Below are 22,767 nucleotides of genomic sequence, written 5' to 3'. Positions count from 1 at the left end.
TGTGGCATTTTTATTCTAAATAAAGGAAATACTAGAAATTAAGATGATTCTTTGAAATTACCATTAAAATCAAGTTGATTTTATGAAGCCCAATTAACCTGAAGTAGGATGGCATATTAATCCCTTTTTAGTATAAAAAAATAATACTGTTATTGTCTATAAGCTTGTCTTTTTGTTAGTTGAAAGGAAAATATTTACAGATATTGGATTGGGGTTTTTTTTCCCCAAAGAAAGAAAGGAAAAATGTTAAGAATTCGATGTGGAAGAGGACAAATATCTAAATGTCAGCTGAACTTATCCCAGCCATATGCTATGAAGATGTAGTTGATAGGCTTGGGGAGATTTTGTAGGTATATTTGGGAAATATTTTTGAAAGACAGTTGAATATTAAGGGAAATAAAAAGCACATTAATTTGCTTGTAAAAGGAAGTATTGTGGAGGGAGGAAACGTCAAATAAACAAGACAGCACATTATCTAATTTTTATGCATGCTATGTTTTGGAGAAATACTGCTTGGCAGCTGGTGCTCTTCTATTCCCACAGTAGTTGAGAATAGAGAGTGAAAGTGGGACACTGACTGTCATTGCCATTTCAAGCGTTATGTTGTCAGTCCTGCACTGACAAGAAATATTAAGATACAAATTAAATGCATAAACCTGAACTTCCACCTGCACAGTAAATGCCAACATGTTAGCACAAAAGCAGAAGACACCTTTGTTTGCCAGGAGCAGGTATCACACAGGATTAACATAGTACTTGAGAATGAGAATCTTCTGGCATGGAAAGCCATGGTGTTAAGGGATTTAACTAAAAATAGTGTAGATAAGTTTCACAGGAATGCTGCTGCAGTTGTGCTGAACATTACTGAGTAGGAGATAATACTTGTGTCATGTACTGAGTAATGAGTCCAACCTCTGTTTGACCCTGGTTCTCTAGAGAGCTGAAATTACAAGAATACAGCAGTATCTGGCTGTGATTAGCCTTGACAATTTATTTCTGTAAAACCTGTAATAGTGCTTTGTAAGTGTAATGCAATTAAAAGTGAGTTTGATAATGCCATTAGAAAATCATTTACAGAATATCAGTATGTTGTGGATAAATTCTTTTGTAAAGATACCTTGAGAGGGGGTGGGTGTAGACATGTGAGTGACCAGGTCTGTGAATGGATATGATGAAATTTAGCTTTTTTAAAAAAGCTTTAAAGTGCACTCTTTGCATATTATTATTTTTACCTCTTACTATTTTTAAATTATTTTTGGACTTTCTAATCTAAGTAGGCTCATATGGTAGCTGAAGTTTAAGGATTACCTAGTGCATTCTTATTTTAATATTTTTCCTGTGGAAAACAGATGAAGTAATTTTCATCTTTAGAGACACATTTTTCAGATACTGATCTTGAGCCAGGGATAACTTGTGTTTGAAAGGTTTAATCAAAACACCATGTAAAAGGTGTGTAACCATCACTTTCACAGGTTAGCCTTACAGTTCAGAAACATATTTGGCATGAAAACTGCATCAAAGATGGAAAGTTGGTCCTTTTTCCTTTGAAAATAGAACTGGTTTTATCAAAGAATTAAGAATATGGAAATTCCTGTTTGTCAATACAATATTTTAATGTGAATTGCAGTACTGTCTAACAGTTGTTTGCCAGCAAGTGAACCAGGGCTGAGCTATGTTTTTGAGATATGATTAGGATGCAATTTGGGAATATAATGTATAATGGTTTGAGATATTGTTCAGGAATATAATTAAAGAAGGAAAATCTGATTAAAGTTTCAATAAGAATTATGAAGCTGGAAAACTTATGGGAAATTATTAGAAGTACAGTGGTCAGCAAAGGTAACTGGACTTGCTGTTGTTTTAATTGCTTAGAAAGAGACACTGAATTGCCTGGAGAGTTGTGGCTATTGCACCATACAATTATTCTGCAGTAGCTGAGAAGTTCTTTTGAAATAAAATTTTTCATTTGCCATGAGGACCAAGTCTCTGCAAATGTTTCCCTTTCTGATTACAACATCAAATTGGCTTTTGCTTTTCTTTTATAGTTAGTGACAGAGTGCAAAGGTAGTTTACGAAGGCACCTTTTCTGAATTTTTTTTTAAGATCATTAAGAATTTCACTATAAACTATCTGTACATAAATATTAACGTTACACAAGATAAAACCAGGAAAATAATTCATTCATATGTTAAATTTTACTCCTAATATGTGTGTTTAGAATAACTTTTAATTGTAATGTTCTTAACCCTTTGTCTCAGAGCCTGAAGATCTGCAGAGCATAAGCTGAGTTTTGACACCTTTTAGATTGTCTTGTTCTACAGTATACAATTATGAATTAATTATTAATAATTGTTTATTTATTTATCTGAATGCAAAATACCTTATTATACCTGCTACTCACATGTATCTGTCACCTGATCTGCATTCTTTACTACAGAACTTCTTACCTAGTCATTCTTTTAGCACTGGTATTTTTTTTTTTAACATAATAGTTTATATATTTCATTTGAGCCAAAATATTAATTCAGAGTAATTAAAAGGGGTGTTTGTGTGTGTTAGAAATGCCGATTGAAATACTTCCTGGTGTTGCAGTGATTGCTTAATATTTAAAAGAAACAAAATGCTGTGTTCATACACTGATAAAATTTGGGGGTTACTTGCACAAACACCAGGAATTTCAGAGCAGCTTTCCAAGGCACAGGATCTGTTTTCATGTTGTAACAGGATCACTAATGCACTTTTTCACTATGTAGTGAAGGAACCTACTGAAATACTGCAGCAGAAATCAGAGTACTGATGTTAATTGCGTGCTACGTTTCTATGTGTGAAATTAACTGGATATAGCACCAGCAAATGGCCAGAAGCTTTAACCAGCATTAATTGCTGGAGCTCCACTGAAATCAAGGAACAGTAGCAAGTTCATAGGTTTCTTTGTTTCCTATGTGTTTTGGTTTTGTTTAGAAGGATTATCTGGTTAATGAGTAACACTTGCAAAAGGTCTTAAACAGTTTAGTATTCCTTGTGGATTTGCCCTTGGCGAATGCAGTAGATAAGACTGAACACTGCTGTCTCATACTTACGTTGTTCCTTCCTTCTCTTTTGCAGACATTTGGGCCTGGATTTAGTTCCTCGGAAGGACTTTGAGGTTGTGGATTCAGATCAGATCAGTGTTTCAGACCTTTATAAAATGGTAAGAAATTTGTGAGAGATTCCTTTGAGTTTTCACTTTGGAAGGGAAAGCAAGCAGAAAGTTCATATTCTTACATATTTTCTTGATTAGAATAGTGTCATTAGCTGAATGTCTTTGTGATTTGCACCCTAGCCATCAGAACAGTCAGTGTCTAGTACTCTGAGTTTAGTAAGAATGAACCAACTTAAATGACAGGCTTGTACACATGTTAATTTCAATTTATGAAGTAACATGGTGTGAAAACCAGAGAAGGTAACTTTGAATGGTGTTCCTTCCTACAGTTTTCTTGGGTTTTAAAATATGCTGTTTCAGAAGCAGCAAAACAAGTTGTAAAAAAGCTTATCCCTCATAGAGCTTATGGGAATCTTTTTAAACTTTAATCCTTGTTGCTAAAATTTACATAAAGTATACATAGCATTAAATGATTTAGCAATAATCTCTTTACATTTTTTGGTAGAATTAAAGGAAATAGGGCTGAAAAAACAGTAAGAGGTCATCCAGTCCATTCTCCTGCTTAATAGGAGGATCAGCTGTTCCTGTCTTTTATGACTGTTTCTCCCTCTTTCTAAAATTTTCACAGCCTCCCCAGGCACCTTTTTGATCAGTTCACTGTTCTTACAGTTTGGAAGTTTTACTACTGGTGATAGGCATAGACATTTTTCACTGAAGTTAAGCTTCATGTCTTCCTGTCTTGTCCATAGAGAAACAGATTACTCCTGACTCTTTGCAACACACTTTATGTACCTGAAGACTTGTTAAGTGTCATTGAGTCTTCTCTTCCTTAACCTAAAGAACCCCATCTCTTTCATTTTTTCTTTATGTCACATTTTCTAGACCTCTGGTTTCTGCAGGCATTCTGCAGAAGTTGTATTAGATAATCTGCACTTTGCCTCCACCTTCATTGTTCAGCTCTGTCAGGTGGGAAATACAAAATCTTGGAAGTTCCAGTGATTATTTTACAGAGCTATCTGGTATTTGAAAGCACTGTGAGCTGGGCAGATGTCCTGTCAAATTTTATTGGTTTATTATTAAGAAGACTTACAGATTGTCATGCTTTTGGGTTATTTGATTATGCCTTCAAACAGCAATTAATTAATTCTCTGGGAGAAACAGAACTGTTTCCTGTTGTGTGATCTGGTATTGATCAGCCTACATCTTCTATTAATTAAGCCTTTTTGAGCCTGGACTCCATCAGTGGTTTGTGTAAGTCCAGAAGGTCCATGAGAGCCACTATTTGATTTTTTCAGGAGTCTGCTGATGCACAGGAAGAATACACAGATCAAAAGTCATCTTCTAAGAGTTGCATAGATAATAAACATCTTTGCCCTGTTTTCAAAGATTTTGAGAGAGGAAGGAAGGAAACCAGTGAATAATTTAATTTAAGCAAAACTAACCCTTGATCATTAGGGCCATCTCTGTTGTGTGGCAGTGTCCCTCAGAAAACATAAGTGGTGCATTTGAATAAGAGAAATAGAATTTTCAGGAAAAGTGGTACAATTCCTTTTTTACAGTGACTTCCAGCTTCCTTCATAATTTCAGTCATATTAGTACAAAGCAAATTTACAGCCATTTTAGAAATGTGAATTGAGCCATTAATGAATGTAAAGCTTCTAAAGCATTTCACAGTTTAGCTGTTTAGATTCTTCCTTGTTAGGAGGACTATCTCATATGGTTAACTTTGTTTTGGATTATGATGTAACTCTTAAGTGTTCAGCAGAAAGTTTGAAAAAAAGAAAATCATCCAAAACAGGCAATTATTTTAATATAACTTCTTAGCTTAATCTATTCAAAAGAAAATGGTGGGGTTTCTATGTAAATATGTTACACTCCTCATAATCTTTAATTCCCAGTTTTAAAATGGTTTTGACTTTCTGTTTTATAAGATCAGGGAGTGATATATCCATGTCTAGTGGGTTTTTTTGATATACCAGGTGTACTTTTCCTTAAATCAAAGGCATGTTCTGTATACAGACCACATGCTGTTGTTTTACATTATTTGTACCATGTAACAGTGAATTTTGTAGAAAAAAGTAAAAAAAAAAATATATAAGAAATACCGAGGTACCTTGATCTCCAGCAAGGTAAATTGTTAGCAGGACTGCTTTCTTAGTCTGTGTTTCATTCTGAGAGTTTTTTTTTTTTTTTTTTTACTCTGAATACTTGTAGTACAGCAGATAACTAGTACTTAATTGTCAGAGTAGTTTGATTATGTCATCCATCTTAGTCCTGAAGAAACTGTCCACAGTACAGTTTGCTGCTCAGATCTGTTCTGGTATCAAGATGTGACCATTAGTCCACACTTTGCTCTAGTTTGTAGTTTCATGAAGACAGTGCTGTCTAATCCCATCTAGTTCACGGTCAGAAAGCAATTTCAGAAACCAAAGCAGGTGAAAACCTATTGTTTTGTTAACTTAGGAGGGGGTTATATTATTGGTGGCTTTTTTTGGGTTTTTTTGTGGTTTTTTTAATGTGATTTTTGGCTTTATTATTTAACAAAAACACAGGGAGAGGATCTTCCTTACTCCTGGCAGAATACTTAATAGGCTCTCAAATGAGCAGTGAGGTTTTATGTTGTAAAATAATCCTGTGAGAGCAGTTGCAAGAGCCCAATTACTTTCTCATATTTTCAGGACTGTAGAATGTTAAATGTACCATAGAAGAGAGTCTCATATTAGCAGAACAGTGGATGAGGTAACACATTAGGCTTTCCTATCTGTGATAACAAACTCAGGCTTGTTTTTAGAGAGTCATTAGACTTAGCATTACTTTTCTTCATAAATTTTCAGATTTGAGCATCTTTTTAGCTCTTATTTTTCTCTGCTGGGAATATTTGTGACTACTGCATTCCTCTCTTTGTCAGAGCTGTTGTGCTTTGAGGCCTTCTACATCCAGTTTCTCCACATCACTCATTCTGAAGCTAAATACCAGAGGCTTTAGGGTGCACAGCATTTGTCAGAAATCATTACTTTACTCGTGAAGGAAACCAAATTGCCCTTATGGCTGTGTTTTAACTGATATAATTGAACACTTTTTCAAAATTTGCATTACTTCTGAAATTGTGGGAAAAGACGTTATCAGGATTTTGCCACAGAGCTCAGTGCTGGAGTTGCTGCTAAATTGAAGCTCTCGTTCAGCAACACATGTTCAGCAGACTGTCAGAAGCATTGGATAGCACTTGTAAGTGAAAGGGGTTACAAAACACATCTGGAGGCATTTGCAAAAATCAAAAATGTTCAAACCTGATGATTAAACATGTTTTGCTTTTCTATGAATTTACTGATTTTCATGTGTCTTCAAGATGAATTTAAGAGGTGTGTGAAAGGCACAACTATTGGCTCTGTTACTCCTAGGTGTCAACCATGTCTTTCAACTATCTGAAAAAAGTAGCACAGGTTTACCAGAGTTCCTAATAAATAGACAAGTTTCAAATTATTGCTGCTTTCATTTTATAATTGGTTATTCTTTATTCAGACAGAAAATGAGATGAGTAGGAATGAATAGTTCTAAAACTTTAAAGTAGAGACTTCAAATTGCCCAGAACTTTGCTAGAAAAGGAAAAGAACTGGACACAAACTGTGCGGGAAATTGATAAAAACTGTGACTGTATTTAACAGTGCAGATTATCAGGAGACAGATTTGTGTACACTTGGTTCTAAATCCTAGTAAAAAGACAGTTGAGAATATGAGGGTAAAAAGCAGCTTGCTTGAGACTGATTTGGTGATGATAGGATTCACTTATCAAATATAGTTAAGAAAAGAAGGAGAAAGAGCAACAATGAAAACTAATATTGGTATATAAAATAGCATACAAGACAAGTTTGGGGAAAAAGAGGTAAGGAGAAGCAATAGCTCTTCCAGTAAATGAAAAACAAACCCATGAGATACTAAGGAGCCAAGTGTGATAAATTAAGAATTCTTCATTGCTTTCAGTCACTGCAGTGAAAGAAAGTGAAATTGCCATGAGGAAGAATAGGACAGAAGTTACAGAGGTTTAGAAACAATAATAGAAAAGCACAAATAGGTAAATGGAGAAATGAGAATTGTCACGCACAAATTATAACAAATATTGTTAATGATACCAAGAAACAGTTTTTTATAAATAATCTGGTAGTAAAAATGAAACTGGATTGTTTTTATACTGGGGGAAATCAGTTGATACGATTTGAGACAATAATATGGGATTTAATGTCTTTTTTTTCACCCCCTTAAGCTTGGGTAAGGTGGGAAACTATGTCAGGCTATTGACAGTACCTATGGAAAAGTGAAGAAGTCACACCCAAACAGGGAGGAAAAGTTTATAAGGTAGTTATCTGTTCCAGTGGACTGAGAACTATGTAAGTTTCATTTGGGATGTCTAGAGAAGCCGTATCAGACAGTTGGTGATAATCATTGGAACGATGGGTAATGTTCCAGAATACCACAGAGGTCAAGCATACTTTACACCTTTGAAAAAAGTGATGGATCTCCCTGTAAAAAATGCTGGAAGAAAGAAAAAATCACATTATTTGCCACACAGAGTTAAGAAATAGTGACTGTAAACTCCTTCAGAATAAGCAGTTTTTAAAAGTTTCAATTTACTTCCAGAGCATAAATGAGTCTATTGCATAGAAAGAAAGCAGCTGATGCCATATTTAGATTTTTCATAAAGATTTTAATTGTTTTTTTAATTGAAATTCTCCCAAGGTCATTAGTTCTAGTTTAAATTACTGTACAGTAAACACAAAGCAAATTAGAAAGCCCATACTAAAAAAAAATGGTGAAGAGTGGTTGTTAATAATTTGGTTAAATGGGAGGAGGAGTGAATCAGCTTAAATTCTTGTGGTCATCTTCCATTTTGTAGCACTTCATGTTTCATTTATGACTGAATGATGAAATAGGGAGTATCCTTACTAAGTATGCAAATACTACAAAGTAGGAAGTGATGGTACATGGGGCAAATGATTAGAATTCAAAATAATGTAGAGAAATTGAAGAAGCTATCTGAAAGGTGTGGAGCACAAGTGAGAATCATAAATGCAAGGGTTTTGACTTCTGCAGTCAATTGTTACTTCTGAAGTCCAGGTGGGGATATTGCAAGCTTAGGTGGTTCTGTAGGAGAGGATTTTAGTGTTAAAGTGGTAAAGAGCAGCTTTGTCATCTTGGTGACAACTTTATATATTGTTATTGGAAGACTGCCATCAGGTCACATCCCAGTCTCCTCCAGACTGAAAAAGCTGCATTCCCTCCATCTCTCCTCACATGACAGGTGCTCCAGCTCCCAATGACTTTGGTGGTCCTTTGCTGAATGTGGTGCAGTATTTCAGATGTAGTTTACTGACTGCTGAGTAAAAAGGAATAAATGTCATTGTCAAGCTACTGGCTACGTTCCTGACAATAGGAACAGAGAACTGTTAAACATCCTTGCTGCCAGAGTCCTCTCCTGATTTAAGTTTGGCTTGCTGTTCAGCAGGACCCTGCCAGTCAGTTCCCACCCTACACTATGGAAGGTTTAACCTGTCCCAGGTGCAGGACTTGTGCTGTTTGTCCTTGCTGTATTTCATAGGGTTTCTTTTTTAACCATTTCCTCAGGACTGCCTGGATCCCCCTGAATGTATGCCTTGAATGCATTGACTGCTGCCCCAGTTGAGGATCATCTGTGAAACTACCAGGCTGTGTGGGTGTCAGGGTAGACCTCTGAAGAATATAAGCCATCAACCACTGCCTTTTGAGCCTGACAATCCAACTGTTAGGGGGTTTTTTTACCAATATAGTTAGTGCAGCCAGGTGTAACTTCACAACCGAGGTGCAAGCGTGCTGTGGAGGACTGTGATGAAGGTCTTGCAGAACTCAAGATGGGCAGCAGCCACTAGTCTGCCCTTCTCTGCAGACCTGGTTGTTTTACCCTAGAGGGCAGTTAGGTTGATCAAGCACGGTTTACCCTTTGTTAAATCCATTTTGGCTGTTTTAAGTCACCCTCTCATTTGTGGACTCAAAACTGTCGTCCAACAGAACACACAGACTTTGTGCACTTTGCCTCGCCAGAGGGAAGGGTGCAGGAGATTAATTCACTCAGTGATTGTCTGTATGGTAAATTGTGTGATCCTAAAGCATAGAAGCAGAGAGTTCATTTTTTTGTTTGTTTGTGAAATACTTTAAACCTTATTTTTGGACACTTACTGTTATCAGTTAACCATAATGTGCACTCTGTAAGCAGCTATGTTGGCTGAGGGAACTGTAGCCCTTCAGACCACCTCTCATATTTCTGTAGATTTAGAGTTACACATAAATTTTACCCAGAAGAAGCCAGGGTAACTTGAGTAGCTTTAATATCTGGTCTTTTCTATGCCAGCAGATTTTGAGTGGTTGCAGGTGAGAAAAAGATTTAAAAGGCAACTCAGCCACCTACACTTAGAGGCTTTTAGCATTCAGGATACACTACAGTAGTTAGACAAACAATGGAGCTGGAGATCATTATATCTTCTGATGGTGTGAAAGAGGATGTCTTCTGTTTCTGTGATAGTAAACAGATGTCAAAATATGCCATTTAACTTAATATCTTCTTGATTTCGTCTCATTATGAAGATATATCTCCTTTTGTGGTACAAAGATTTCATTTTGTTTTGTGTGGAAAATAGTGGCATAGTTTGGAAAAAGTATTGCTGAATAACTTTGGACTCTTTTACTTTCACCTCTTTTGAAGCTACAAGGTTGTCAGTAGATTGTGCTGGTCCTGCAGTAGTGTCCATGTTTGGTTAGAGTAAGGTATTGGGTAGGTAGAAAAAGGATAGAAGTGGAGGAAACAGAATATTTCTTATTGTAGCAGTGTTAATATTGGAGTTTAAAATGCTAATGTTAAGATGTCTGTGTGTATAACAGGCATGGCAGAATCACTAAGGGATATGGTTTTTAAGCTCTCTGAAACCTTTTCAGTTTAGATTAGTATTTAAATCTCCCTTTGGGGATTAAACTGGTTCAGTGAGACTTGCAGTCCATTTTCTGATTATAACGTTTTCTTCTAGCATGAAGGGCTACAAATATAAGATCATCTTCTGAGTTCTCTTTTGGAGATGTAGCTCTTTATACTGATGCTTCTATAGGTGTTGGACAGCTGAAATTGTGGAAGAGTGTTGAAGCATTTTTCAGGATTTAATTTTCTGATCAAGACAAAAAGTTTAAAGTCTAAAATCCATCCTTCTTTCTAGAGGCCTCTATTTTTTAAAACAAATGCACCTTTTCATGGACACTATATTGGTGGATGAGGATTATTGGTAAGCTTAGCCCCACTTAGCAAGAGAACACAAGGATTATGCAGTATAGGGTCCTGAACTTTTCAAACAGAAATGTTTTTCTAGTGTTGGAATTTCTGTACAGCTTGTGACAGCCACTTACCTTGAAAACTAAGGTAGACACCACCTGTAAATTCAAGTAGTTTGGCTAAAAAATGTCTTAACTGAGAAAAGTTGTTGGGAAAGTGGTTTTGTGAAAAAAAGGCTGTAAAAAGTTGGTAATAGTCTTGAACAGCCATATTTTAAAATTGCTGTTCTTAAGCTACAAGTATATAATGTAAAGATGTCATACTTTCAAAAAGGCTTAAATTTTACTGCTTTGTATCTCCACAGCATTTGTCAAGTAGACACAGTGTCCAGCAGAGTACATCACAGGTAAGCATCATTACATAAACATTTTTGTTGTCTTTAAGTGTAATGCATATTAAAGGTATTATGGAGAATACTGGGGAACTACAGACCCTTAGAACACTTCCTCAGAAGGTCCTCAAGTAATTAATATATTAAAGTCCTTTTTCAACTTCAATTTAGGCCTCTTTTCTTTAGTTCTAACTGTTGTTCTTAAAAGCTCAACTTCTGCAGTTGATCAGTTGATCATCAAAAGCCTCATCTGCCCTTTCCACCCACTAACACATGGATTAGTAAGCTTCTGTTTCACATATCCTTTCTGTAGTAATGTAATTATTTCCTGGTCAAGGTCTTACCTTTCCAGGAGAATTGTGCTTCCACAGGTATCTGTCTTTAAAGGATGAGTATTTATTTGGATTTAATTTAAAATGCAGAACAAAATTAATTTTAAGCTCTATTTTTTAAGCTAATAGAAATCTGTGTGGAAAGTCTAAAAATGTTTGTTAAGATTTTCTTTATACAATGTAGTTGTGCATTCAGAGGAAACCAGCCTAGTGACCTTAGGCCATTTGTGCAATCTGTTCATTAAGATCAGCATACAATAGATATAAATAGCTAAAAATTAAAGAATATTTTAATTTCTAATTTTATGTCTAAAATTTCTAATTTTCCTTTCCACCCTAGGTTTCAATGTTGTAAATAGGTCTTGATATCCTAAGTCAAAATGTAAACTTTTCTGCTATTTCACTTTATTGGCTACTCCTGATACCAACCATTGTTAAGTTTTCATTTACTGTACCTGCAGGACATAATAGTCTGTAAAATCCAGTTCTCAAGGAGGCCCATAAATGAATTGCAGCTGCTGAAAAGAAACAATGTAACAAATATTATTCTTAAAAATGCTTTGGAGTCTATCTACTTTAAGTTGAAGTCATCAAGAGCCACCCAAGTGCCCTTATTAGGGTTCATTTTCAGTACCAAAATCAAGACAATATTCCAGAAAAATTATTTATTTGGTTTACTTGATAAAAATAGATTTTAAATGCATAAACCAATTCTCATATATATTTTACATGAAGCTTTTACTTTACGGAGAAAGGAGAGCAGAATCTCAGTTAAAATTATCAAATTGGTCCCTTTTATTTGTGAAGAACTAAAAATTCATTTTCCTTCTTTTAATCAGGTGGACACAATTCGTCAGCGTCATGGGGAAGCTTGTCGTATGCCAGTGCCTCATCACTTCTTCCTCAGTCTAAAGAGCTTCACCTACAATACAATTGGAGAAGACACAGATGTCTTTTTTTCCTTGTATGATGTTCGAGAAGGCAAGCAGATCAGGTAGGACTTTCTCAAATAACTAAAAAGCTTCTGAAGAAAAAAAATATGAGCAAAGGAAATACATTGGAGAAAAACATGCAAGGTGTTCTTGTGACACAACTGAAAGGAAAAAGCTGATAAATTATGTATTGACAGCCCTGCAATGCATGCATGAGAATATCAGTAATACTAATCATGGCATATGAAATTGGGTGCTAACCTATAACAAAGCTTTAAAAGCACAGAATAGTTGAGTTTTCTTTAGGTTTCTGACTTAGTCTCCACACATTAGTGAAGGTTTTGGTGTTTAGTACCTACTGTCCTTGAGCTCTTTTTTCAAGAGCACTACTAATGGCAGGCCCACAGTGTATGAATGTTTTGAAAAGAGGACTTCTGTGTGCTTGGGTGCTGAATTGAGGCTCTTCAGCTCTCATCCCCTCCTTGCCTTACAGGCATGTTATAATACAGCTTGTTTTCCTTAAGCTGTTGCTTTCAGTAGAAACTGAGGTATTCAGAGTCAAATCTATGTCTAGGGTGGACAACTGTGCTGATCAGTATGCTGAGGTAACTGGTACCCATGTTAGCAAATATGAAATATGCTTTATTTTTCCTTTAAAATTATATGTTTTGAAACCATCAGAATATATAAGAGTATTGCAGCATATGCATTGCATCTTGGAATTAAGTGTAGCTTGGTCTGATCTAAAGTACAGCAAGTTTGTGGAGTGTTTTTGAGTTTTCTTTAAGGCATGTCCTGACACCTGGCCCAGATTACTTCTGCTGCTCTGGTCAGAACTATCCTTATTTTCAGCAAATCAGGTTCAGATTTGTTCCAAACTGAGGGAAGAGTCCCATAATATTCTAGTCTCTCCTTAGAATAACATTAAATGAATAATGTTCATCCAAGAAAATTCAGAGTAGAGTTTTATAGCACTTTTGGAATACATGCCATTAAAAAGGTGGTCTGTATTAGAAAGCTCTAGTGATTTGATTTCATCACTTTAATGTCTGCCACTGGTTAGTGAAACACCTTAAAGATGATTTTGCAGAATTTGTCAATAATGCCTAATCTGATACTACATCATGTTTATTTCACCTCCACTAAGTGAGAAACTCTTGTTTTGATGTAGTTGAGGACAGGCTATAATTCCTTTATTGAGAAAAGTAACAAAAAATAGCTGTTAAGGGGAAAAGGTGAAAATGGCAAAGCAAAGCAAACACACAATTAGTTCATTCCAGCCACACGGGAATAAAATATCAAGTTACTTAGATGAGGAAAGCTGCAGAAAAAAAGAAGGGACAAGCTGCTGCCATGACTGTGGGAGACTTCAGAAACTGCTTCAAAAGGAGATTAATTTTCTTGGGCTGCACTTTGTATAGTATGTAAACATTGAGTGGGAAAGCCTTAGAAGGACTTCTGTCAATGTTAAAATAAAATAATAATTATGAGAAGATGTACAAAGAGTACAATGCTTTGATGTGTAAACAGTTGCTCTTAGCTTGTATTACCCATCAGTGATCTGCTGCAATGAAAACAGCATAATTTTTACATTTTCTCACTTCCCAAAGGGTGGTGGGGAAGAAGTGTGTAATGAGGCTGAACCCTGCTCTAGAGAAGAAACAAAACAGAAAACAGACAAATACACAGCTACAAATTTAAATTATGTTTTTATATTTAAAAAGATGTAGTTTGTTTCCTCCTGTGTATGCCTCAGGAAATAGTACATTAAGGTAGGAAAACAAGCAAAGCTCCTGAATGCTGCATTCTAAATGGAAAGGGCAAAGTGACTTTTCTCAAGTGGTTTCGAGGTTGATAAATTCCTTATCCAAACAGTTTCAAACAGGAGGTTGCCAGGGTCTTAATGTTAGTGCTTTAGACATGCAGTAGATCACAAACCCCACTGAAACCTGCTGGTTACAGCAGTTATTTCCCAGTTAGGTTAAATGGAGAAATGGTGAAAGTTCCAGTGTTTTTTCAAGAGCTAAAGTAACAGCATGTACCAGTTATGGATTAACTAACAATCAGGAGGTTGGAGCAGTGGCTGAAATAAATTTGAGATGTATTTCCAGGTTGTGAATACCAGCTCAGTACTGTACTGTGTTTAATGGTTTCTGCTGTCTAAAAATTAGAAGCTGTTAAAAGGTGACAGTGGGAGATATGGGTAGCAATGCTGCTATCATAGGGGTAAGACCTAGAGGTAAAAAAAGAAAGTATGACTTAATTTTGAATCTGACAGAATTATAAAAAGCAATACTTGTAAGTAAACAGAAAGGGACTGATGAATGCCTGCTGTGTCTGGGTATTGATAATGATTCAGATCAAAAGGAATGAAAGTCTGTTTATATGTTTTAAAGTATTAGGGGTTTTTTTTTTGCAAAAATTTTTCCATATTTTTATATACAAAAGATATTAGTCTAGCAACAAAGTCTTTTGTAGTAAAATTTAACACCTCAGTTTGGTGATGAGGAAGTTAGCAGAAAGCAATGAGAAATTTTGATTACAGCTCATGGGGAAGTTCAGCCCCATTGTGAGAAGTGCTTTAGAATGAGTGATCATGAAATCATAGAGATTAGAGTTACTAGAAAAGGAAAGAAAGAAAATGTTAACATAAAGATGGTGAACTTCAGTGAGGCAAGTATCAATACACATAAAAAATGTTGAGGAAAGAAATTTGAGTTTTCAGTTTGTTAACAATACTGTTGAAGCACACAGCAGCAAATTGTTTCACTGTGAAGGAAAGATTAAGTGTATGGCAACAGCAGCAAGTCTGTGTCATGTATTCTTTGGTGAAATGGAGTCTGGAAGAAAATATAAAAAGGGAGAAACTAATGAAATTACACTAATAGTGATGGGAAGAGACAGAAATTTGCAGATAAAAATGCAACTAGCCAAAGACATCAAGGACAAAAAAATAATAATTCTACAATGCTTTAGCAGAAAGATAATTTCTTTTTTTTACAGAATCAAGAAATAACAAATTAAAGTGGACATTAAGCTATCAGCAGATGTTGCAAAGATAGCTGAAGTATTTAATAGTTGTTTTGCCTCAGTCTCCCTGAGAAGGTCAACTGCAGTCAGATGACAAATGCAAAAAGTTCTGGAACAAATAAGCTATTTATTAGCACTTAGAAGCTAACAAGGCAGTAAGTAAAAGTCAACATAGATTTGTCAAGTAAAAGTCACATCAGAGACAAATAATTTTCTTCTGTTATTTGAGAATGTGCCTGATGCCTTAACATGAAAGATACATTAAACTTGACATGGTAAAGCAGGCAGGTACAGACTAGATAAAATTACTGTCAGGGGGCTGGAAAACTGGTGGGAAAAGCAGTGCAGCATGGTTTTGGTGCTGGAAGGACTGTTACTAGGAGGTCATGTGGACTTCCAGCTCACCTGTTCAGTCAGAATGTACCACTGCCTGGGCTTTTTTATTTGTTCATTTCTTTCTGCTTGATATCTTTTCTTGCTGTCATGTTATCTTGGTGTTGCATACTGTGGAGTACAAGGATGGTCCATTCTGACATGCAGACAGTCAAGCAGATGCACCAGATTAGCTACCTGGGATAAATAAGATGATGGGGCATGCAGAGACAAAATCAGAATAGTGACAGCTCAGCTGGATTTGGATGTCAAGAGGGAGAGAAAGATATACACAGCTTCTGGAGGTACATGGGCAGGAAATGGGAGATAAAGGAAAACATGGCCCAAATGCTCAGCAGGGTGTTATGTGATATGGCAGGAAGAAAAGGTAACCAAGAGCAGGGGCTGGTTTATGTAATTAATATTTGCAGCTTAAACAATTACAGTAGTCACAATAGGTCACTGCTTAGCTGTATGTTTAGGTCTTAATTTATAGTGAAGATGGGTGGCTAAGTGCATTTGCAATGACTTAGTAATGGAACTCTTAAGATTTTGTGTCATTGTTTTTTTGTAATATGTACACAAAGGAAGCCAGTGAGAGTGCATTCTCTGGTTTTCTTTGTGAAGGACACTAAAGTTCAGGTGCTCCTAATTTTCTGCTTTTGTGCCATCTTTCTATAATCAACTCCTTACAAAATCACTCTTCAATGAGCACTGTACTGTGCATTGTATTTTCTCATTTCTGCTTATAGGACTCATTTTGAGTTGAGCTTGATGCAGTTATATTCTGAGAAATATTACATACAAAGTTTTTCTAAAAAAAGCCTGTATTAGAGACATGCAACCTACAGCTAAAGAAGTTTAGAGGTAATGAAAATGTACTCTGGAAAGGTTATTCAAGGAGCCGTGAAGAATGGGAAGTAGGGTAATACACTTGTCACTGCATTATCTTGTAGTGCCCCAGGAAATGAGAGAAAGCTTACTTGAGCTAAAATTCAGAAAAAACAAACAAACAAACAAAACCAACAAAAAGCAAAAAAACCCCCAAACCACACCAGCAAAAAAACCCAAAACAGAAAGGAAGGTGTTTTGGGCTTTGTTGATTCTGTGGTTTTTCCTCTGAGGACATAGCTGAGAAGAAGCAACAACCATCCTACTATCCTAACCATAGATATTCCTATCAGAAAATTATTTTGATTTGCCCAAAGAAAGGTGGAAGCTAACTGACAGGCTGACAAAGCCATGGGAAATTCTTAATATGATCTTGATGGTGCATTCTGTGGATCTGCACTGTAACTTTTCTTGGTACTGCTGATGTTTATAGGTCAGTATCTTGTTTTATCTGTAAATTCTGTCTAGGTAAAAATGATTGTTAGTGATCAGAATCCAAATTTGTCCAAAAGTGTGGCAGATACTTAAAACTTAGAGAGCTGTAGCATTTTTAGTGGCTATGTGGTTCTTCATCACTTTATTAGGGTGTGTAGTAGGAACAGAGCATTCTTTCAGGTACACAAACAGAGGAATTAGGAAGAAAAGAAATGTCTTCCACTGCCAGAGGAAGGTTCTGTGCCTTATGCAGTATGAGAGTGGAGAGTAAATCTACACTCAAAATTTGTTACATCCAGCTCCCTATTTTTTCAGCAGAAAAGGCAAGTTCAGGTTTGTCAGTTTTTCTTCTTATGTATTGTTCAGATTCTCTGGTTCCTGAAATAATAATCAAGAAGTCTTTGAAGTGTCTATTGTTATCTGACCTCATATATGAAAATTTGTTTGAAGAACAAGTTTGGAAGTCATCTGAAGTTTGGATTCAGATGACTGGGGCTGAACTGGAAGCCTATCTGTGTTACTCTCCAACAAAACCTGAGTTTGCTTTAATAAGTCTGATACCCTATTAAATAAGATGGATCAAATGACATTAGAAAAAGCATTAAGTTTCACTGATCCATTTATTTTTTTAGTTTAGTTCGTTACTATTGGATTATTTTAAATGCTGTAGAGAAGGCAATGAAGATGCATGTCTCTTCTGTTGAAATGCAATTGGAACAATGCTTATCAAATAAAAGTTGGCTTGTTTCAGGTTTTTTAAATCAAATATTTGACATATCTTATTTTGATGTATGTCCAAATAACAGGAAGATAAGAAAAAGGATGAAAGGATATAAAACTGTCGGGGGGGGGGAAAAAAAAAAAAAAAGGCAACTTTCCTAATGCATGGGAAATTTCTGAGACCATAGAAGATGATGAGGTTGATAGGGCATTTATATGCCAATAAACTGCTAACCCACAGTACTCGCACAGTACAATGAAATGAGAGGAAAAATACTGCATAGTTACTGATTTGAAAAGCTGTGACAAGTTCCCTTGTATGCAAATTCCTGCACTTTTTCTGGAGTGATCCCATTTCCATGATGCATCTCTGAGTGTACAGAGTACAATATTCTACCTACTGACTTTTTGTGTATTTCTCTCTCCCCTGCTTTTTTTTTTAATTCTTATTCTCTGGGACCTAATCAAATAGTTGCCCAAGCTTTTTACCTTTGAATTTTTGTTTTGTTTTGTTTTGTTTTGTTTGTTTTTCCTTTTTTCTAATCATTCCTTGAATTTTATTTTGCAGGCATCCATCTTTCAATAATTTACTGTTTAGTTATTTTTTCCTTCAGATCTTTTTTGTTGTCAGTATAAGAGAAACATCCAGAATTTGTAGAATTTTAGTAGAATTTGATTTGGAAAATAAAATACTTATTTCTTTTAGGGGGGAAAAGAAATGGAGGATTAGTCATCCCAGCAGATCACATTGCTAGCAAAGAGGTAAAGTTCAAAAAGATGAGGGGTTTTTTTTTCATGACTAAGCAGAAAAAAACCCTCATTAGTTGATAAGGCTCAATGCCTAGAAAAATTTTCTGAATATTAGGGGAATAATTCTGAATGATACAAAATTATTTTTCCCCATAGACAAATCATTATACTGAACAAGCAAATGAGGCAACTTTCCTATTTTAAAATAACTATGAAAAGATTGCTATTGAAACCATAACAAATTGAAACTTTAGCATGTAATTGCACAATAAAAGGAAAATGTAATTTTCTTCCTCCCAACATGGAAGCAATAGTGGTACATGCAAGTAGTTTAAAGCAATTAACAAGGAATAAACATACATTGTCACAGCACTCCCAGAGCTATTATCTAAATAAAAGAAATGTAGAAAAAGGGATCTTAAGGTCAGTTCTTAGTCTGTGAGAGAATGCAGTCAGACTTTTTTTGCCACAGCTTTTAATGCAAATCTTTTCCCATTACCTAACTTAATTTCTTTTTCAGCTATTCAGCTTCAACCAGATCCATCCCCACCCAGTAATCCTCTCTTCCCCTGTGACCTTGTTAATGCCTACCTGCCTGTTTATTCTTCACCTGCCCATTTGTTTCCAACCCCTTTGCCATTCTCAGCTTCCAAGCCTCCCTCTACCCAAGCAGCATCTGATTTTTAAAACACACACAAGTTTCTACAGCTCTGGTGGGAGCATGGAGGTGTTCTCCATTCAGCACCTTGTTCCTGCCTGTCAGAGCTCTGAGAGGACTCCACCCTCTACTCAGATAGAACTTGTGGAAAATTTTCTTCTGCTCTTCCAGAATTTTGCTTGCTGTTTAGAACAAAAGCTCCAGATTATGATAATTGTCTACGTTTGGAAGCATTATAGGAAAAGTACTCAAGAAGATGTGTAAACATGATGCAATTTTAGCTACACTGTTCTTGGTGACATTTCTGAGCAGCTGATACAGATTTCTCTCGACAGTTTAAAAGTCAAGAAAATCTGACTAAATGATGATGAGAACCATGGAGCCATCATCAAAAAATACACAAGGAGTTGAAGGATTTCTGTCAAATTTGTCAGGGTTACCTTAAGCAACTTGCTATACAGATTTGTATCCTGACAACTGAATTAGCAATACTGTGGCAGAGAACACCTACTACAGAAAAAGTTAAAATCAACTGCTCTACCAATTCATCATTTCTAAATCCAGTGTTTGAAGGTGTTGAATTATATTCTACTCTATCTAAACACTTGTCCAGAACATTTCCTTTCTACAGCTCCCCTCAAAAAGCATTATCATGGCCTCTGCCTGTTCAGTAACACCTGTGAGAAGTTATGCAAGTTCAGAGCTACTAAAATAGGACAGGAATGTTCAAGTGAGTAGTAGCTGAGACTCACACCCTGGTCAAACCAAAACCAGTTTGATTGTGCAGTGGAAGTTAATCTGTTTACTTGGCCAAGGAGACAATAAATTTTAGATCATGATCGTGTTGGTCCGTAGTATTTTCACACCTTTAGCATCTTAAATCAGATGTGAGACAGACTGTACTACTCACATTCTCCCCAACATCCATGCACAAATTCAGAATATTTCCATGAAAATCATTCTTCCTAGCACCAATTAGCAATATCGCTACTGAGCAAGGGTGAGTTTTCTTATTTTGCCTAGTGCTTTTCCATTTTAAGACCAGAGTAGATGTTTCAAAATTACCAGATTCCTAGGATTGTGTTGCAGATTGGCAAGATCTGTTTTTACATGTCTAGTATTTTAAAATCACCAGGGATCTCTCTTTTCTCACATATATATGTGTTCTACCTAGACATCTGCTGAGAAAGAATGGATTATAATTTTATTCTTCAGTGTGAAGGAAAAGAATATGAAAGGCATCTCAAAACACAATGATACACTTTATAAAGGGCTAGATGTTAGTCTTGTTAACGCTCCACTTACTCTGAGGTAAGAATCAAAGAAGCAAGACAAAAGAATGAGGCAATGAAGAAGCTTCATGAACTTGACTTTTTTTTTTTTTTTTCTTGCTAAAGAACAAGGACTTTCACTGTAATGTACCTAGCCAATAAGTGTTGATTTGATTTGCATTAGAAAAGCTATAAGCTGTTACAAATTAACCACTTAAAGATGGTTAATACTTGCTTCAGAGATGACTCATGATTCTCTACCCTTTGTCTTACTGTCCTGAGCAAAGAGGAACAGTGTGAAATTTGGAATTTTAAGGTAGAACTTTTTTGGAGAAACTTTTCTTGCTATATTGCTAATTGCAATCTCAAGTCAAGATCAGTTTCCATCACGATGCTGCTAGGAAACTACCAGCTGCTGTAATATAGTAGAAAAGACTTGTAACTGATTAATTTTGAGAGCAGATGGTATTATTATCATTCCATCTTGTCCACTATGTAACACAGACCTCACACCCTCACGCCATGTATGCTAATACACACCTTTGGGTTTGTCTGTTTTAAAGAGGGAGATGGAGGAGCCAAGGCAGATGTTTGCTTATTAAAATACATTTTGCTGTAATTTTTTTTCTTATTCCATATCTTCACATTATTTTTCTGTGAGCATTTGCTGTATCTTTCCTTACATTAAATGATTTATGCTTATGATGCACATCAGAACATCAACCTATACTGTAGAAGAATGAAGTATGCCCTGGTAGCACATGGTATTTGAATCCACAGTTCTGGACAGGCATCTTCCAGTACAGTAATCTAACATCTTGATAGCAAATCATCCCTGCCCCTCTGTCTGAAAGTCTGTGTATACACTCTCCAGTCACGTCTACACCTATCACTGAAGGGGTAAGAAAAAAGTAGCATAACAACATGGTATGTGCTCATTGTGTAAGTTTACAGTTACACAGCATAATGACATTTAGATAAGGCCCAAAAGCACAATTACTATAGAGTAAAAAACCAAAGGTGTGAAATGTTGATCAGTTGATAACCACCGAATAATTACTACACTGTTTACACTGTTACTGTGGTTTTCCTACATTCCTCTCTCATTACAGTGCTTCACACTCCCACAAACTTGTTCTCATGTATTTCCATTACTTTTTTTCCTCTTCCCCCTAAAACAAGTATTTTATTTTCCAAAAATAAAAATACAAAAATATTTTTAAAACATTTAAAATATTACTTTTATTTTATTTTGTTTATATTTACTATTAATTACTTTTATTATATTATTTACTATATTTTGTTATATTTTTCTATAAAAATATTACATATTCTAAAAAAAGACATAGTGCAAAATTAGAAGCCTTCCCTACAGTTGTGGCCAAAGCATTTCATACATGCTACCTCAGCAGGGTTGGTTTGGCTTTCTTGAGTTAAAATCACTATCACTTTCAGGGACTAAGAAATTGCACTGTATGGCTAACATTTCTTTTTTTTTGGAAGTAGAAACTTTTTCTGCCTCAAGGAGAGGATTCCTTTCAGATATGTACATTTCATGATGCCAATAACAAAAAAATACTAATGACAGTGTCAAATGTTCAAATGTGGCAGACCCCAAGAAGAATGTAATTGGTGCTTAGCTACATTTCTCCTGCAAGCTTTGATAATGTTTTTAACATTGTCCTTGAATGTGGTTGAGAGAAATGACAGGTAGTTATTTTCACTATTCTCTGTTTCTATGGCAACCCAATGTTTGCAGTAGCAGTCTTACTGTAAGCTCTCTAATCCTCCCCCAGGGTTTCTAGTCTAGGTGGTAACTTAATAATTCATGAGCATTAAGCCTGAATTTGCTGAGAAGCAAACTGTGTTGCTTGGAGCTGTTTTCTCAGAGCCAGATTAATTTCCCTTACAGATTTGGTGTTCTTTCCTCTAAGATGTCTTTAGAAAACACACTCCATAAACCAAAGCAGTGTGCTTTTCTTCAGTTGTTTTTGAAACTTGGGCTATTGCAAATCTTTTGGATAAGGCAGCTCATGAAAGAATGCCCTGCCCTGCTTCCCTCCTCACCTTGGGAAAAAAAAAAAAAAAAGAAAAAAGAACAGAAAAGGCAGGAAGAGGGGAAGCCCAAACATGCACTGTGAGCACTTCCCTGAAGAAATCTAAAAGGAAGATTTTGGAGTCCATGAATCCTTGTTCAAACTGAAAGTTCAGCAGAAGGAATCGTTCTGTCTTAGGGGTTCCAGGGTGACCACTGTCATTAATTTATTTGCTCAAATCCTGCTTTGCCATGGGATTGAGCATATGCTGTGGGTTTACATTATAAATGGGAATCAGGTTCCTCACAGTCTCATTCTCTACTTATGCTTTGACTGGCACTTTAACTGACAGCTTCTGAAGTCTTTTTCTGCAGAGCACTGGGAGCTGTTATTATTAGTCTAGTCTTGCACCTAAGGACTTAGATTTTTTTTTTTTTTCCCCAAAAGAATGAGCAAAAATTAGCAACTCTAAGAGGTAAACATGGTTAGCAGGAAATAAACTTGAAAAGCATTTTACAGAAGATA

General features: G+C 35.8%; 1 protein-coding gene across 17 annotated transcripts in view; it reads left to right on the top strand.

Moving 5' to 3' along the window:
• The window catches only part of DOCK3 (dedicator of cytokinesis 3), a 186,378-nt gene that overhangs the window by 60,986 nt on the left and 102,625 nt on the right, over positions 1–22,767 (top strand). For all 17 annotated transcript variants that reach the window (XM_071755610.1, XM_071755607.1, XM_071755606.1 and 14 more), the window contains exons 7-9: positions 3,106–3,190; positions 10,789–10,830; positions 11,987–12,141. In XM_071755610.1, the coding sequence (XP_071611711.1) occupies positions 3,106–3,190; positions 10,789–10,830; positions 11,987–12,141 (282 nt within the window). The remainder of the gene's footprint in view (positions 1–3,105; positions 3,191–10,788; positions 10,831–11,986; positions 12,142–22,767) is intronic.

Source organism: Heliangelus exortis, chromosome 12, assembly GCF_036169615.1.
Source record: "Heliangelus exortis chromosome 12, bHelExo1.hap1, whole genome shotgun sequence".
Classification (NCBI taxonomy): Eukaryota; Metazoa; Chordata; class Aves; order Apodiformes; family Trochilidae; genus Heliangelus; species Heliangelus exortis.
The sequence above is the reverse complement of the archived record's forward strand: the minus strand, read 5'-3'. Positions and strand labels throughout refer to the sequence as shown.